The sequence below is a fragment of the Hypanus sabinus genome, chromosome X2, assembly GCF_030144855.1.
Source record: "Hypanus sabinus isolate sHypSab1 chromosome X2, sHypSab1.hap1, whole genome shotgun sequence".
NCBI classification, from domain to species: Eukaryota; Metazoa; Chordata; class Chondrichthyes; order Myliobatiformes; family Dasyatidae; genus Hypanus; species Hypanus sabinus.
The window spans coordinates 7,289,196-7,305,960 of record NC_082739.1 but is presented as its reverse complement, the minus strand read 5'-3'; the positions used below and the strand labels follow the sequence as shown (position 1 = coordinate 7,305,960).

Sequence of the window (16,765 nt, the reverse complement as noted above, 5' to 3'; positions counted from 1 at the left end):
AGTTTGGCATCATCCAAGACAAACCAGCCGGTTGCATTAGCTTCTCATCCCCCATCTGAAATGCTCATTCTGGCCCCTGCTTGAAGATTATAGCTTAGAGTGTAACATTGACACAAGTGCCCTGCATTTGCTCAGCTAAAAGATTAGCTTTATTTGTCACATGTACATTGAAACAGACAGTGAAATGCATCGTTTTCATCAAATCAAATCAGCGGAAATTGGGCTGGGCAGCACACAAGTGTCGCCACACTTCTGGCGCCAACAACTCACTAACCTTAACCGCTTGGACTGTGGGAGGAAACCGGAGCACCTGGAGGAAACCCATGCAGTCACAGTGAGAGCATATGAACTCCTTACAGGCAACGGCGGAAACTAAACCCTGATTGGAAGTGCTATAAAGCAATCCGCTGACTGCTATGCTACCATGCTGCCCTGTGGTTAGCTAGGTTGCTCTAACAAGACTTCTTAAACATGGGAACTTTACTATCAAGGACAAAGGTAGCAAAGACCTGGGAATAACATAATCTGCTGATTCCCCTTGTGGTTCTACTCTGTCCTGACTTGGAAACAGAGCACCATTTTGTCATTGACTTGAGAGATTCTGCAGGTGCTGGAAATCCAGAGCAGTACACAAAAAATGCTGGAGTGACTCAGCAGGTCAGGCAGCGTCCATGAAATAAATAAAACATCAACATATTGGTCTGAGAACCTTCATCAGGACCAGAAAGGAAGTGGAGTTTGATGCCTCCCTCCAACTTCTTACTCTGGCAGCTCCCCCTTCCTTTCCAGTCCTGATGAAGGGTCTCAACCTGAAATGTTGATGGTTTTTTCGTTTCCATAGAAACTGCCTGACCTGTTGAGCTCCTCCAACATTTTGTGTGTGTTACGTTGTTGGTGGGTCCAGATTCAGGACCTCAATGCCCAAGAGGGTGTCATCAGAAGGACTGAGGTGGTTAAGCAGGGTAGCTCACCACCACCTTCTCAAGAGCAATTAGGGATGGGCGGTAAACATTAACCTTAGCAACCACCCTACATCCAATAAAATAAATAAAATACAATACTTGGAGAGGCTGTTGAGCCTGCGACCCAGCTGACTCCATGGCCCTTACTTTTCCTCTTCTTCCTGATTGCCTTCCCCGTCCGTTTTTCCTTCTTCTTCAGTCTTCTGATCTTCGGATTGGTTATCTTGTTTCTTTTTCCTCCTCACGCACTTCACTATTACTAAAATCAGAATGACGACAGCAAGGAATCCACCAACGGAGGCGCCAATGATTACAGCGACGGTGGAGTCACGCTCAGGAGCCACTGAAAGAGAGAGCACCTGTTAGCAACTGTCTACCACTCGACACAGGAGATTCTGCAGATGGGGACACTTCCCAACCTGGTTACCCTCTTGTCCTTCGCTTTTCTTCTCCCACTTTCATGTCCATCACTTCCCTCTGATTCCCCTCCTCCTTCCCTTTCTTCCATGGTCCACCATACTCTCCAATCAGATTCCTTCTTCTTCAGCCTTTTACCTCTTCCACCTATCAGCTCACATCATCCCCTCTCTTCCTCCTATCCATCTTCCCTTTCACCTGGTCTCACTTGTTACTTGCCACCTTGTATCTCCCTCCTCCCACATGTTCTGATTCTGGTTTCTGCCTCCTTCATTTCCAGTCCTGATGAAGGGTCTTGGCCCAAAATGTTGACTCCATACAATATTTTCCTCCATAGATGCTGACCCGCGGAATTCCTCCACCATTTTCTGAGTCTACTTTTTCCGGCACGAGGCATAAAAATGGCAGCATCAGTGGACTTCCTCTCTAGGACAGAAGGCGGTGGAGGCTATAAGCACTTAAGAAGCAAGTGGATAATTATTTTTTAATTTATGGAATTGCGGGGAAATGGCTGGAAGAAGGAGTTGAGGCCTGTGGTAGATCAGCCATGCTCTTATTGAATGACAGGACAGATTTAAAGGATCAAGTGGCTAACTCCTACTATTTTCTCGTGCATCTTTTCAGGGAAACAATCTGCTTTAAAGTTTGTAAATACCCACCCCTTGCCCCCCCCCCACAGATGTATTGGTCTCCCTCTTTCTGTGGAAAGGATAAAGTGGAATTGGCATCGGATTAGTGTAGGTACAATACTATGCAAAAGTCTCAGGCATATATACTGTATATAAATAGGATCCTTAAACTTTTGCCCACTTCTGTATTTCTCAATGTGGAGCGGAGAGCAAGTTTGTAAATCTGACGGGAGCAAAAGATGTTAAGAATGGTGAGGGTGCAGTGCCATGGGTTGGGGTGTGTGTCAGGTGGCAGAGGAGTGCCAGGGGTACGGGCTGGCATGGGTGCAGACATACCCAGCCCTGAGACACCAGGCAAGGTTGTTTGATTCCAAACAATTGGATTATTGATCATTACAGAATTTTTCTCTGGTGGTTCCTGCTCCCTCCATTCTCCCTCCATTTTTCCCAACCATGATTCCCCTCTCCCTGATCCCTTCCCACTCTCAGTCCGCAATAGAGACCCATATCAGAATCACTCACATATGTCATGATTTTTTTTGCAGCAGTACAGCACGATACATAAAATGACTGAAGTACTGTACAAAAGTCGTTGTGGCCCTAGCTATATATACAGTATGTGCCTAAGACACAGTGCTGTAGGTGCTAGTTGTTGTTGTGGGCCTAAGGGCCTGGCTTTGTGCTACGACAAATGGTAAATGAGGAAAGGTACTGACAGGTGAGAGGTTTTTCTGACGATACCTTCTGTGACCACGCTCAGACGGATGGTCCCCAATCCTTTGTGCCGGTCAGGAGGGTTTAAGACGTAACACCTGTAAATGCCTTCATCACTAGTCTGGATGTCATGAATAGTGACAGAAACATCTTTCCTTGCCAGGCTGCCGGACCACTCCACGCGACCCAAAAAGCGGTCTGTTTTGGAGATGATGACCCGGCGGCGGAATTGGACAAACTATAAAATCAGAATGAGAATCAGGATTATTATCGCAGGCACATGTCATGAAATCTGTTGCTTCATGGCAGCAGTACAGTGCAACATATCAAAAATTACTATAAGCTACAATAAAAATACAAAATAAATAAGACCATAAGATATAAGAACAGAATTAGGTCATTTGGCCCATCGAGTCTGCTCCCCCATTTCATCATGGCTGATCCAATTTTCCTCTCCGCCCCAATTCCCTGCTTTCTCCCTGTATCCCTTCATGCCCTGATCAATAAAAATTCTATCAACCTCTGCCTAAGTATACGTACAGACTTGGCCTCCACAGCTGCCTATGGCAAAAAATTCCAGATTCACCTCTCTCTGGCTCAAGAAATTCCTCCATATCTCCGTTCTAAAAGGATGCCCCTCTATTCTGAGGCTGTGTTCTCTGGTCCTAGACTCTCCCACCATAGAAAACATTCTTTTCAAATCCACTCTATCAAGGCCTTTCACCATTCAATAGGTTTCAATGAGGTCACCTTACATTCTTCTGAATTCCAGTGATTACAGGCCCAGAGCCATCAGACGCTCTTCATATGACAAGCCATTCAATCCCGGAATCATTTCGTGAACCTTCTTTGAACCGTCTCCAGTTTCAGCACATCCTTTCTAAGACAAGGGGTCCAATCTGCTCACAATACTCCAAGTGAGGTCTCACCGGTGCTTTATAAAGTCTCAACATTACATCCAATCTTCTAGAAATGAATGCTAACATCACATTTGCCTTCCTCACCACAGACTCAACCTTCAAAATAACCTTTAGGAAATCCTGCACAAGCACTCCCAAGTCTCTTTGTGCCTCAGTATTTTGTATTTTCCCTCTACCTAGAAAATAGTCAATCCTTTCATACCTTCTGCCAAAGTGCGTGACCAAACACTTCCCGACACTGTATTCCATCTGCCACTTCTTTGCCCATACTCATAATCTGTCTAAGTCCTTCTGTAGCCTCTCTACTTCCTCAAAACTACCTGACCCTCCACCTATCTTCATATCATCTGTAAACTTTGCAACAAAGCTATCAATTCCATCGTCCAAGTTATTAACATATAATGTAAAAAGGATTGCTCCTGTGGAACATCACTAGTCACCGGCAGCCAGCCAGAAAAAGCTCCCTTTATTCCGACCCTTTGCTTCCTGCCAGTCAGTTACTGCTTTATATATACTAGAATCTTCCCTGTAGTACCATGAGCTCGTAGCTTATTGAGCAGCCTCATGAGTGGCACCTTGTCAAAGACCTTCTGAAAATCCAAATACACAATATCAACCAATTCTCTTTTGTCTATCCTGCTTATTGTTTCTTCGAAGAATTCCAACAGATTTGTCTGGCACGATTTTCCCTTGAGAGAACCATGGCGACTATGACCTCATCCTTAAGAATCAACTCCAGCATTCTCCCAACCACTGAAGTCAGGGTAACTGGTCTATAGTTTCCTTTCTTCTACTTCTCTGCATTCTTGAAGAGTGGAATGGCATTTTCAATTTTCCATTCTTTCTGAGCCATTCCAGGATCCAGTGATTCTTGAAAGATCATTACTAATGCCTCCACAATCTCTTCAGCCACCTCCATTAGAACACTGGGGTGTACACCATCTAGTTCAGGTAACTTATCTAACTTCAGACCTTTCAATTCCCCAAGAGCCTTCTCCCTAGTAATGGAATCTTCACACACTCCATGACCCCTGACATCTGAAATTTTCACCATGCTACTAGTGTCTTCCACAGTGAAGACTGATGCATTGTACTTGTTCAGTTTGTCCGTCATTTCCTTGTCTGCCATTACGACCTCTCCAGTATCATTTTCCAGCGGTCCAAATTTCCACTCTCACCTCTCTTTTACACTACGTAGCTTAAGAAACTTTTGCTATCCTCTTTAATATTTTTGTCTAGCTTACATTTGTATTCCATCTTTACCTTCTTAATGACTTTATTAGTTGCCTTCTGTTGGTTTTTAAAAGCTTCCCAATCCTCTAACTTCCCACTAATTTTTGCTCTACTATATGCCTTCTCTTTGGCTTCTCTTATTAGCCACAGTTGTGTCTTTCCTTTGGAATACTTCTTCCTCTTTGGGATGTATATAACCTGTGCCTTCTGAATTGTTTCCAGAAATTCCAGCCATTGCTGCTCTGCCGTCATCCCTGCCAGTGTTCTTTTCACTTCTGGACAACTCCTCTCTCATGCCTCTGTAATTCCCTTTACTCCACTGTAATATTGATACATTTGACTAGCTTCTCCTGCTCAAAATTCAGGGTGAATTTGATCATATTATGATCACTTCTTTCTAAGGTTCTTTTATCTTAAGCTCTCTGACACAGGGAGAATATTTACCACCCAAAATCAGAGTCACAGTCACACAATAAGGAGTAGAAGATTAGGATTCAGATGAAGATTTATTTATTTACAATACGTGGGGTTGGCAAATTTCTGGAATTCTCTACTCCTGCTCCTATTTCTTAAATTCTATCTCAGGAAGTTTGTTCCAATCTTCTGGACTGAACAGATCTGAAAATCTGTTGCCCGCGTCCCAATTTTTGCTCCCATCATCCACGGTGATTTTACCATCTCTACATCGGCTCCTCTTTGTTTTCAAATTCCCTATGACTCTGATCCTCCCACACTCTGCAACAACCACCGAGTAAGACTGTAAGACCATAGGACATAGGAGCAGAATTAGGCCATTCAGCTCATTGAGTCTACTCTGCCATTCCATCATGGCTGATCCCGGATCCCAGTCAACTCCATACACCTGCCTTCTCCCCATAACCTTCGATGGCCTGACCAATCAGGAAGCTATCAATTTTCACTTTAAATATACCCATGGTCTTGGTTTCCACAGCTGTGTTTTGGAAACCCCCACCATAGGAAACATCCTCTCCACATCCACTTTATCTAGTCCTTTCAACATTTGATGGGTTTCAATGAGATCCCCCTGCATTCTTCTAAATTCCAGTGAGTACAGGCCCAAAGCTGCCAAATACTCCTTAAATGTTAACCCCTTTATTCACAGAATCATCCTTGTGAACCTCGTCTGGGCTCTCTCCAAAGACAACACATCCTTTATGAGATATGGGGCCCAAAACTGTTGATAATACTCCAAGTGTGGTCTGACCAGTGTCTTATAAAACATCAGCATTATCTCCTTACTTTTATATTCAATTCCCCTTGAAAAAAATACCAACATTGCATTTGCCTTCTTGGCCACACACACAACCTGTGAATTAACCTTCTGGGAGACTTGTGTGAGGACTCCCAAGTCCCTTTGTACCTCTGATGTTTGAATTTTCACCCCATTTAGATAATAGTCCATATTATTGTTCCTTTTACCAAAATGTATTATCATACATTTCCTGACACTGTACTCCACCTACCACATTTTTGCCCATTCTTCCAATTTGTCTAAGTCCTTCTGCAATCACATTGCTTCCTCAGCACTACTTACCCCTCCACCTATCTTCGTATCACCAGCAAACTTTGCCACAAAGTCATCAATACCATTGTCTAAATCATTGACACACAATGTGAAAAGTAGTGGTCCCAATACTGACCCCTGAGGAACACCACTATTCACTGGCAGCCAGTCAGAAAAGGCCCCCTTTATTCCCACTCGTTGCGTCCTGCCTGTTAGGCATTTCCCTATCTATGTGAGTATCTTTCCTGTAATGCCATAGGAATTTATCTTGTTAAGCAGCCTCATGTGTGGCACCTTATCAAACGCCGTCTTAAAATCCAAGTAAATGACATCCACTGCCTCTCCTTTGTCCACCCTGCTTGTTACATCCTCGAAGAACTCCAACAGATTTGTCAGGCAAGATTTCCCTTTTACAGAAACCATGCTGACTTTGACTTATTTTCTCATTAGTCTCCAAGTACCCCGAAACCGCATCCTTAACAATGGACTCCAACACTTTCCCAACCACTGAGGTTAGACTAACTGGCCTATAATTTCCTCTCTTTTGCCTTCCTCCCTTCTTAAAGCGTGGAGCGACATCTACAATTTTCCAGTCCTCTGGAACCACGCCAGAATCAAGTGATTCTTGAAAGATCATGACCAATGCATCTGCTATCTCTTCAGCAACCAGTCTCTGCAGCACAGACTACATATATACACACACACACACACACACACACACACACACACACGTGTATGTATATACACATGCACACTCATATGTATACACTCATGTATTTATACACACTCACAAACACACAATTTCACCCACATTCTCTCAGCCCTGCTAGCCTGCTTGAGATGGCTCTCCCTCAACATTCCTACCTCCCTTTCCTTTACTATTTCCCTCAGACTTTTGCACTTCTTTCCCTCATCCTTCATGTCCCCAGCCCTCTTCCTTTTCCTCTCTGATCCTCCCCCTCCCACTTTCCAGGTGGTTGCTCCTAGAACGAGGTTGTCCAATGGCTGCTGAACCATATGCATGTTTTTATCAATAATTTAGTCAGATGGTCCCACCAGGGGATGGGGGGGGGGGGGGGGGTGGGGCGGCTAGTGTTTCAGCTGTTGCCTCACACCTTCAGTGACCCAGGTTTGATCCTGGCCTCAGGCTGTATCTGTGAATAGTTTACCCATTCTCCCTGTGACTAAATAGATTTTTCTCTGGTGCTCCAGTTTCCTCCCAAAGCCCAGCAATCTGCCTATTCAATCCGATCTTAATCATGGGATAATTTACAATGACCAATTAACCTACCAACGAGAATGTCTTTGGAATGTGGGAGGAAACTGGAGCATCTGGAGGAAACCCACATGATCACGGGGAGAAAGTACAAACTCCTTACAGACAGTGGCAGGAATTGAGCATGGGTCGCTGGGGCAGTAATAGCTTTATGCTAACCACTATGCTACTATGCTGCCCCATATGCCTATCTATGAGTCTGTTAAATGCCCCTGAAGTATCTGCCTCTACCACCACCCCTGGCAGTGCTTTGCAAGCACCTACCATTCTGTGTGGAAAACAAACCCCACCTCTAAACATTCCTCCACTCAGTTTAAAACAATTTAGCTTTAAGCCCATTACCCAATACTGGAGCACAGGCCAGCAACAGCAGCTCCCAGAGGCCTTTGCCCTAGTCAGGTTTTTTAAGTTTTCCCCAGCTGTAGCCCATTTTCTTTGCATATCCTTTCTCTCCCAGGAGTGAGGTCTTTGGAGATTCTGTTGGTGTTTTGTAGCACTGAATGTTGTGTATTTAGTAGTTCAGTAACATTTGAGTAATATTATAAATATGGATTGATTAAGCTTTCTTTGTTTGTTAAAATAATTCATTGCAGTTCATACGTAAAAGTACGTGAATGGCATACGTCATTATGCCACCACGTCACAAGTGTGCGCCTTGCTTAAAGTTAGAAGATGAAACTAAGACACACATTTCTGGCTCTGCTATTTTTTGCTTTCAATTAGTTTTATGCTTTGGAATTACCAAACATAACACTAGGTTTTTAATGGGATGGGTTAGCTAGCCCCATGCCCAGCCCTCCTCTTCCACAGTCATGCTTGCAACTGTCCATAGTGGAGCTAAAAAGACGATGTCCTTTGGTATTACTCATTGACAGCCTGGGATAAAGGCTTTGATCGGAATATGAGGGGAACAAAAAGGGTTCAGGTAAGATTGTTATATAAATGGGTCTCTATGTCTTCACGAACTTGGTGGGGCTTAGAGGCCTGTTTTTCTATAGTTCCATGAAAATTCAATAAATTGGATTTAAAAGCTAGTAACAGCAACGGTGACTGAGAAATTACTGATTTTCTGCAAAATCCTATCTGCTTCACTGATACCCTTTAAAGTATGAAGTCAGGGTATTTCCCTGGTGTGGAGTTGTGTGTGCCTGCAGACCTTCAGTAATGTAGTCAACTTTTAACTACATTCAGAAATGGCTCAGTAAGTAAAAGCAAATAAATACAACTGATACTGAACATCTGAAATATAAACTGGAAACTGTTATGTAAAGCAGCATCTATGGAAAGAGAAACGGTTTACTTTTGCTGCCAGAGATAAGTATATTTGAAAGTGGCTGAACAGGTTGATAAGGTGGTTAAGAAAGCTTATGGATTGCTTGCTCTTATAAGTCGAGGCATTGAGTTCAAAAGTCAAGAAGTTATGTTGCAACTTTATAAAACTGGTTAGGCCACATCTGGAGTATTGCATACAGTTCTGGTCGCCCCGCTATAGGAAGGATGTTGAGGCTTTGGAGAGGATGCAGAAGAGGTTCACCAGGATGCTGCCTGGTTTAGAGGGCATGTGTTATCATGAGAGGGTAGACAAACTTGGGTCATTTTCTCTGAAGTGGCAGAGGCTGTGGGGAGATCTGATAGGTTTATTAGATTATTAGAGGCATAGATAGAGTAGACAGGGAATATCTTTTCCCTAGGGTTGATATGTCTAATTCCAGAGGGCATCCATTGAAGGTGAGAGGGGTAGGCTCAAAGGGGATGTGAGGGGTAAGATTTTTACTCAGAGAGTCATGGATGCCTGATATTGTGGTAGAGGCAAATACATTAGAGGCTTTTAAGAGATGATGCAAGGAAGATGGAGGGATATGGACATTGCGTAGGTTGGAGGGATTAGTGTTTGGGTTTTAAAAATAACTACTTTTTAGCTGGTTCAGCACAACATTGTGGGTCAAAGGGTACGTTTAAAGCTGCGGTTGATAGGTTCTTGATTAGTCAGGGCATCAAAGGTTACGGGGAGAAGGCAGGAGAATGAGGTCGAGAGGGATAATAAATCAGCCATTGTGGAATGGCGGAGAAAACTTGATGGGCCAAATGGCCTAATTCTGCTCCTTTGTTTTATGGTCCTATTTTCCATGCTCCCTGAGTCTTTGTCTATGTCTCTGTGTCTAAATTCTGGCTTTGCAACTTCCTCTGAATAATTAAGAATTTACATAAATTTCACCAGAGAAGTAGGCCATTTTGATGATGCTGGTGACACACCACTTTTAGTACATTTACTAATAAAGGATATCTTAAAGAAATTTAATCTATCATTTCAAATATCAAATTTCCTATTTTATGTTTAAAAATCTTACCAAATTCTTCATCTGGTGAGACAACCACTTTCAAATTGAAGGCAGCAATAAATATTGCCTTAATCTCTTGACACACGGGCAAGAATCCTACCATTGGTCAACTGAGCACAACACAAGTAACTAAACAATTTACCAAGATTACATTTTGATATTAATACTTCTTTATCATTGATTTTTTATGTGCTGGAATAGTAAAGTTTGGCAAATTTCTGTTAGTTCCTTTTATAAATCTCTTACAAATTCGGGAATGGATTAACTGAGCAAATTATCACCAACCCATTTATTGGTGAACTGAGGAGTTCTTGACATCTAACTGCGCAGAATGTTGATTCAGCTGAAGGAAAAACACTGCTATCATTCTAGGTGTCCTTCAGTGAGTCCTCGATCACTTTAAGTAGTTGTTGGATTCAGTAATCTATCTCACTGTGCCTCAGCAATTAATCCAGCCATGTTTACTGTTCAGCACTTTTGAATCAAATACTGAACCATAAAATACAGAACACTTACGAGATCTTCTGAGCAGTTATTACATTCCTGATAGGTCCAGTTTAAGGAGAACTGCTTCTCACTGGCATCGTAACATGAGTTAAAGGTGCAGGTCAGTTTGGCTGATGTCCCATTCAGCTTGACAACATTGGGTGTAACTGTGACTTCCATCCCAGATCCGAGGCGGACTACAGGGAGCAAAAGGAAAACAGGCAATCAAAAACCAGATCTTTCTTTAGCGTTAGGACAAAGAATTGAGTCAATTTCTTTGGACAAAGAAATTGACTCCAGGATCAGTAAGGCCAGCCAGGCTCCGGGGAGGCTGCGTACCAGAGTGCTCAATCAACACAACGTCCTCAACTCCACAAAGCTGAAAATCTACAGAGCTGTGGTCATCCCTTCTCTCCTGTATGGATGTGAGACCCGGACTCTGTACCGATGACACATCAAACAACTGGAGAAATTTCACATGTGCGCCCTCTACTCCATCCTTGGCATTCGTTGGCAAGACCGTGTCTCCAAGCTGGAGGTCTTGGATCACGCGGAGTCCACCAGCATTGAGTCCCTGATCATCAGAGCCCAGATGCGGTGGGTGGGACAGGTCATCAGAATGGATGACCACCGTTTGCCTCGCCAGCTGCTCTGTGGTGAACTGGAGACCGGAAAGAGACCTCAAAGTCGTCCACACAAGTGCTACAAAGACACGGTGAAGGAAACCCTACGCTACTGTGACATCCAGCCAAGGGAACTAGAAGCTGACAGAACCCATTGGCGAGCCCTGTGCTAAGAAGCCGACACCAATTTTGAAGACAGACACTGCCAAAAACTGATGGAAAACCATGAGTGGCATCACAGAACAGCAGCCACAATTATTACCACAACGGACTTCTAGTGCCACCATTGTGCTAGACTCTGTGCTTCCAGACTGGGACCGCAGAGCCACCTCCGTGTCCACAGATGAACTGCACAGCATCATGACTTCTTTGAATCTGAAGGACTGCCACTATATGTTAGCATTTATTACCCTGAGATTCATTTTCTTATAGGCATTTACAGGAAAATAAATAAATAGAATTTATGAAAATCTATACATAACAAAGACTGACAAACATCCAATGTGCAAAAGAGGACAAATAGAGCTAATAATAAATTTTTTAAAAATAAATAATTAATACTGAGAACATGAGTTGTATAGACCTTGAAAGTGAGTCCTTAGGTTGTGGATATAAAAACGCAAACACGAGGAAATCTGCAGATGCTGGAAATTCAAGCAACACACACAAAATGCTGGTGGAATGCAGCAGGCCAGGTAAGGAGAAGCACTGTTGACGTTTCGGGCCGAGACCCTTCATCAGTAGGACCCAAAATGTCGACTGTACTTCTCCCTATAGATGCTGCTTGGCCTGCTGCATTCCACCAGCATTTTGTGTGTGTTCCTTAGGTTGTGGATTCAGTTCAGAATTGAGGTGAGTAAAGTTATCCTCGCTGGTTCAGGAGCCTGATGGTTGAAGAGTAATAACTGTTCATGAACCTGGTGGCGTGGGACCTAAGGCTCCTGTACCTCCTGCCTAATGGTAGTAGTAATACTTAAATACTCAAGTTAATAATAAACTTAATATTTCTAAGTAGGAGAGAGAAGCAGAAATGTCTGGGATCTGGTTGGTAGACCACCCTTTTTGAAAAGGCCTCTGGTATGACCAGCCCTGATGATGCAGGTTTCATTCAGCTCCCTGAACTGCACCAGTTTTTCTGCTTCTGTCATCTTGCAGTTGTGCCTTTTCCCTTTGCAGTTCTATTTGCATATTGCTGCACTTTAAAAAAAATCTATATCTCCAATCGCTGCATCAATCAGAGGCCAATGCAGCGAGCTGGAATGCTGACTCTGCAGGACTCTCACTGAATGATGCTAAGTTCGGCCTATCCCAGGGGATGCTGCATTAGAACAGGATCCATTCCTCACAAAATATTTAACCGAATCGCATCCTGTCTTTACAGCTCCTCCTGTTTAATGCCTGGTTTACATCTTTACTGTTATGCTGTATGTATTTCATTCAGCAGTTCGTCTGTACTGCTTTCAGACTGTTTGGGTCATTGCTGAAGATAAGGGATGATGAGGAATGTGTGCCATCCAATTAGGATGGTGGAACTGGGGGGAGGTTTTTTGGTGAGGGACACTAAGGTTGGTCTTGGATCATTTCTTCGGCGGGAGGTGAAGAGAGAAGACACTGGGGAGAACCGGTCGTAGGATACGACCCGGTGGGAGACCCGTTTGTTGGAGATGGATTGCGAGCGACGTTCGGAAGGTGGTGTGTGCTTTCACACAGACTGAGGACCCGGCACGTGAGTGACAGAGAAGTTCAAGATGAGCTCCAACTTGTGCACGTTTGACTGTTTCATTAGAATGGGCCCTTTTCTTTTTGTTATTCTTCACCAACCATTTAGTTAAGTAAGGTTCATAAATATAATTCCTTTAGTCGTACGCAGTGTGCTGTCTGTTATTTCCTGGTACTGAGTTGTAACAGGGTAGCAAATTACACAGCATCCACACAAACTGGGGTTTGGGTGGGAGAGCTGTCTCAGTCTCGCGAGTTTGACGCGACTGGAGAGTATCTTCCCTAGACTTACGCAGTCAAGGAAACCAGCGGGGTTTCATTTGATGGGGGTATCATCCCTAATCAATTTCATTTGATGCTGTGTGATTGCCCTGAGCATTGATCCAGTGGGTTGTGTGTTTAAGCCTGTGTTAAACTATTGTCCGGTAAAGTGATAACGTTACGTGGGTATGGACGCTACAGGGGTTGAGCGGTGGTGCAAATCCACGGGGTTACCAGTAATTAATGCGTGTGTATTGAGTGGGGTAGACACTCATATTCCCAATGAATTGTTCATTCAAACTTTAAGTACTGTTAAAGCATTAGGCAAAGTTACAATTGTGGAGCAGAGGTTTGACAAAATGACGGGCAAAGACTTCGTTTCAGTTTAGACTAGCGCTGACGTAACGGCAGTGGAACTGCCTGGTACTACTGGGCCCTGGGCGATTGGGTGCCGTGGGCTGTCCAGACTTTCCGGGAGGAGGGGAATGAAGGCGAGTGGGCCGAATCGCAGGTTGAGTCTGGGGGTGGAAACTTCAAAGGCAGGGTGCTCTCGTTTCTGCAGAGCGAGGGGAAGGAGTGGACTGATTTGGAAGGTCTAATGAGTTCTTCAGTGAGGGGTGAGCATTCTGAGTTGGTAGCGGCCCTTACCACCCTGGAGAATAAATGGAAAAATGCCCAGCTTCAAAGTTCCAGCTATTGTACACTGAGAATGTTCTCAGTAATGAAGCCCACTCCTAAAGGGGAAGGGGAGTGTGAGACTCTCAGATGCTGGATGAGTGGCAGTGCTCTGATGACGGAAAAAGACAGTAGAGAGTTTGAAAGGGCTGGCTGCTGATGTACTGAGATCCTTAAACACATCCTTTGTTTAAACAGATCCTTAAACAGATCCTTTGCTACCTCTGCGGGCTACATGCAGGTGCTAGAAAATGCTTTTGGCGCGACACAAAGCCCAAGGGAATTTCTGACGGGGTTTCAGAACATGTATCAGGAGAAGGGGGCGAAACTTTCCACCTACGTTTTTCACCTAGAAAGGCAGCTGAATTTCTTGCAGTATAGAGGGGCCATCCAAACGACAGAGCTGGATCAGTCAGGAATGGGCCCAGTGGCGAAAGGCGCCCAATCGCCAGACCTGATTACTTGGGGTCTCCGAATGTCTCGTAAGGCGCACCCCACTCCCTTATTTGTTGAGCTGATCAGAGAAGAAAGTGAGGAGGAGAATGCGTTGGAGGCGCGGGAGGCTCCATTAGCAGGGTACAATCCTCAGTAGTAGACCCCTTGGCTGAAGTGACCACAGATAGTCCACCCCGGGGAGTGGTGAAGGAGCTCATGGCAGAGTTTAGGTCTGAGATGTCCCGGTTGTTATCGGTGAGTTTGACCACCCCACATGACAAAGCCGACAGGGAGTCTGGCCCCCTGAGAGGACGGACTAAGCAGATGGCTGTAAGTGAATGGGGTCCCAAGAGAATGGGGGGAGGGGGTCTGGTGTTGTCTGATATAACCGTGGTGAAGAGGGACACTTCAGGATGGGAAAATCTTTGGGGAGTGAGCCCCCGAGTACCTAACTGGAGAGACCCAGTGAGGGAAAGGCCAGGCTTCTCAGGAGAAGCATGTTCCCAGCAATGTATCACAAAACCCTATTGCTGAAGTCTTAGTGGGGCCAAGCTCCAGTGTATTGCTACGGATTGAGATATTTGTGCTAGAGACATACTCGACGCTGGCTCTCGGGTTACTTTACTGTACCATTCATTTTACAACCGGTATTTGATGCATTTACCATTGACGCCACTCAGTGCGCTAGAGATCTGGGGTCTTAGTACAGATGACTAACCATATGATGGTTACTTGTCATTGAAGCTGGAATTTTTGGAGGCAGATGTGGGAGTAGCTGAGGTCCTTGATACATTAGTGTTGGTTTGCCTGGACCCGGTCGAGAAGGGCGAAGCTTCAGTTCTTGTGGGGACAAATACTCCTAATTGTGAGGAGGCTAGTGGGAGCCTGCAAGGATAAGGTTGGAGAGAACTTTCTGAAAACCTTGTCCATTCACCTGGTGTTCCGAGCTGCTTTTGAGGAAGTGTGTGGCCGCGCTGGACTGGATGAAGAGAATAAACGAGGGATTCACCCAGTCCAAACCAGTCGTGTTACGGCCTGGGGAAGTAGCTAAAATGATGGGAAACCCCAAATTTTCCCAGAATTCCTGAGGCCGAGGCCCTCATGGTGAATGCTCCTGAAGGCCATGGAGAGGAGTCAGGCTTTCCTGCTGGGGTACTGGAGAGGACTAAAATGCAGAAGCCCTTGGATGTACAGGTGACAGTGAGTGTCAGGGACTCTTCGGAGAAGGACATCACCTTCAGGCGGGGGATGCCACTGGTGCACCTCTTTCCGGTGACAATAATGTATAGTATCCCTGTGAGATAAGCCGGGGAGAAACTCTCTCTGTAAAAGGGGAAGTTGACTGCTAAATCATTCAACTTTGTGGATTCCCCGGTTTTTGCAGGTTGGAAGAGGAGTTTGATAGAGAAGAAGTTGAAGCTGGAAGATGTCTTTTCTACTGACAAGTTTGATGTGGGTTGACAGAGGACACCCCATTCAGAGTGAGGTCATGCAGGACGTTTGGCAACATCTGTGGAAACTGGGATCATCACTGAGTCCAGAAGTTCCTATGTGTCCTCAATAGAAGTGGCCCGGAAGAAGAATGGGAAGGTACAGATGTGTGTGGACTATCAAACTCTGGACAGGCTTACCATCCCCAACCAATATACGGTCCCAAAAATTGAGGACACACTGGTCTGCCTGAGTGGTGCAAAGTGGTTCACTGTGCTGGATTTGAGGAGTGGAGTTTATCAGATCTCTGAGTGAGGCTGACAAAGAGAAAATGGCATTTATATGTCCACTGGGATTCTTCCAGTTTGAAAGGATGCCCCAGGGCATATCGGGAGCCCCTACAACCTTCCAGCAGGTCATGGAGAAAATGGTGGGGGATATGAACTTGCTTGAGGTATTGGTGTATCTGGATGACCTCATAGTGTTTGAGTCCACCTTGGAGGAACATGATGCGAGGCTACTGAAGGTGCTGGGCCGCCTAAAAGCTGAAGGATTAAAGCTTTCCCTGGACAAGTGCCAGTTCTGTAAGACATCTGTCAGCTATGTTGGGCACATAGCCTCACGGATTGGAGTAGTTACGGATCTGTCTAAGATGGAGGCGGTAACCACATGGCCAAGGCCCCAGATTGTCAGCACTTTGTGCTCGTTCCTTGGGTTCTGTGGGTACTATTGGAGGTTAGTGAAGGGCTACCCGAAAGCGAGTCACTCTTTAAAGCAGCTTCTGGGTGGTTACACTCCCTTGGGGAAGAAAGGGAGGAGGACAAAAGGAGAGGAGGGTAAAGAGTATCTTAGCCCTTCGGAGCCTTTTGGAGTGAGGTGGGATGTGAAACATGAAGAGGCCTTTCAGTCACTGAAGGAGCAGCTGACACAGGCGCCTGTGCTGGCTTTTATAGACCCCCGATTGCAGTGTGTACTGCATATGGATGCCAGCAGAGAGGGCTTATGGGATGCCTTGTATCAGGATCAGGGCACCGAGTTGAGACCTGTTGCATTTGTCAGCCAGAGTCTGTCGCCCTCTGAGAAAAGCTATCCCATGCACAAGTTGGAGTTCCTGGCATTG

General features: G+C 44.9%; 1 protein-coding gene across 1 annotated transcript in view; it reads right to left on the bottom strand.

The window, feature by feature from the left end:
• Positions 1 to 1,105: 1,105 nt before the first annotated feature.
• Positions 1,106 to 16,765, bottom strand: part of scn2b (sodium channel, voltage-gated, type II, beta) — a 34,760-nt gene continuing 19,100 nt past the window's right edge. Inside the window, exons 2-4 of the mRNA XM_059957303.1 lie at positions 10,532 to 10,698; positions 2,750 to 2,960; positions 1,106 to 1,305 (exon numbers count right to left, since the gene is read on the bottom strand). Coding sequence (XP_059813286.1) covers positions 1,106 to 1,305; positions 2,750 to 2,960; positions 10,532 to 10,698 — 578 coding nt within the window. The remainder of the gene's footprint in view (positions 1,306 to 2,749; positions 2,961 to 10,531; positions 10,699 to 16,765) is intronic.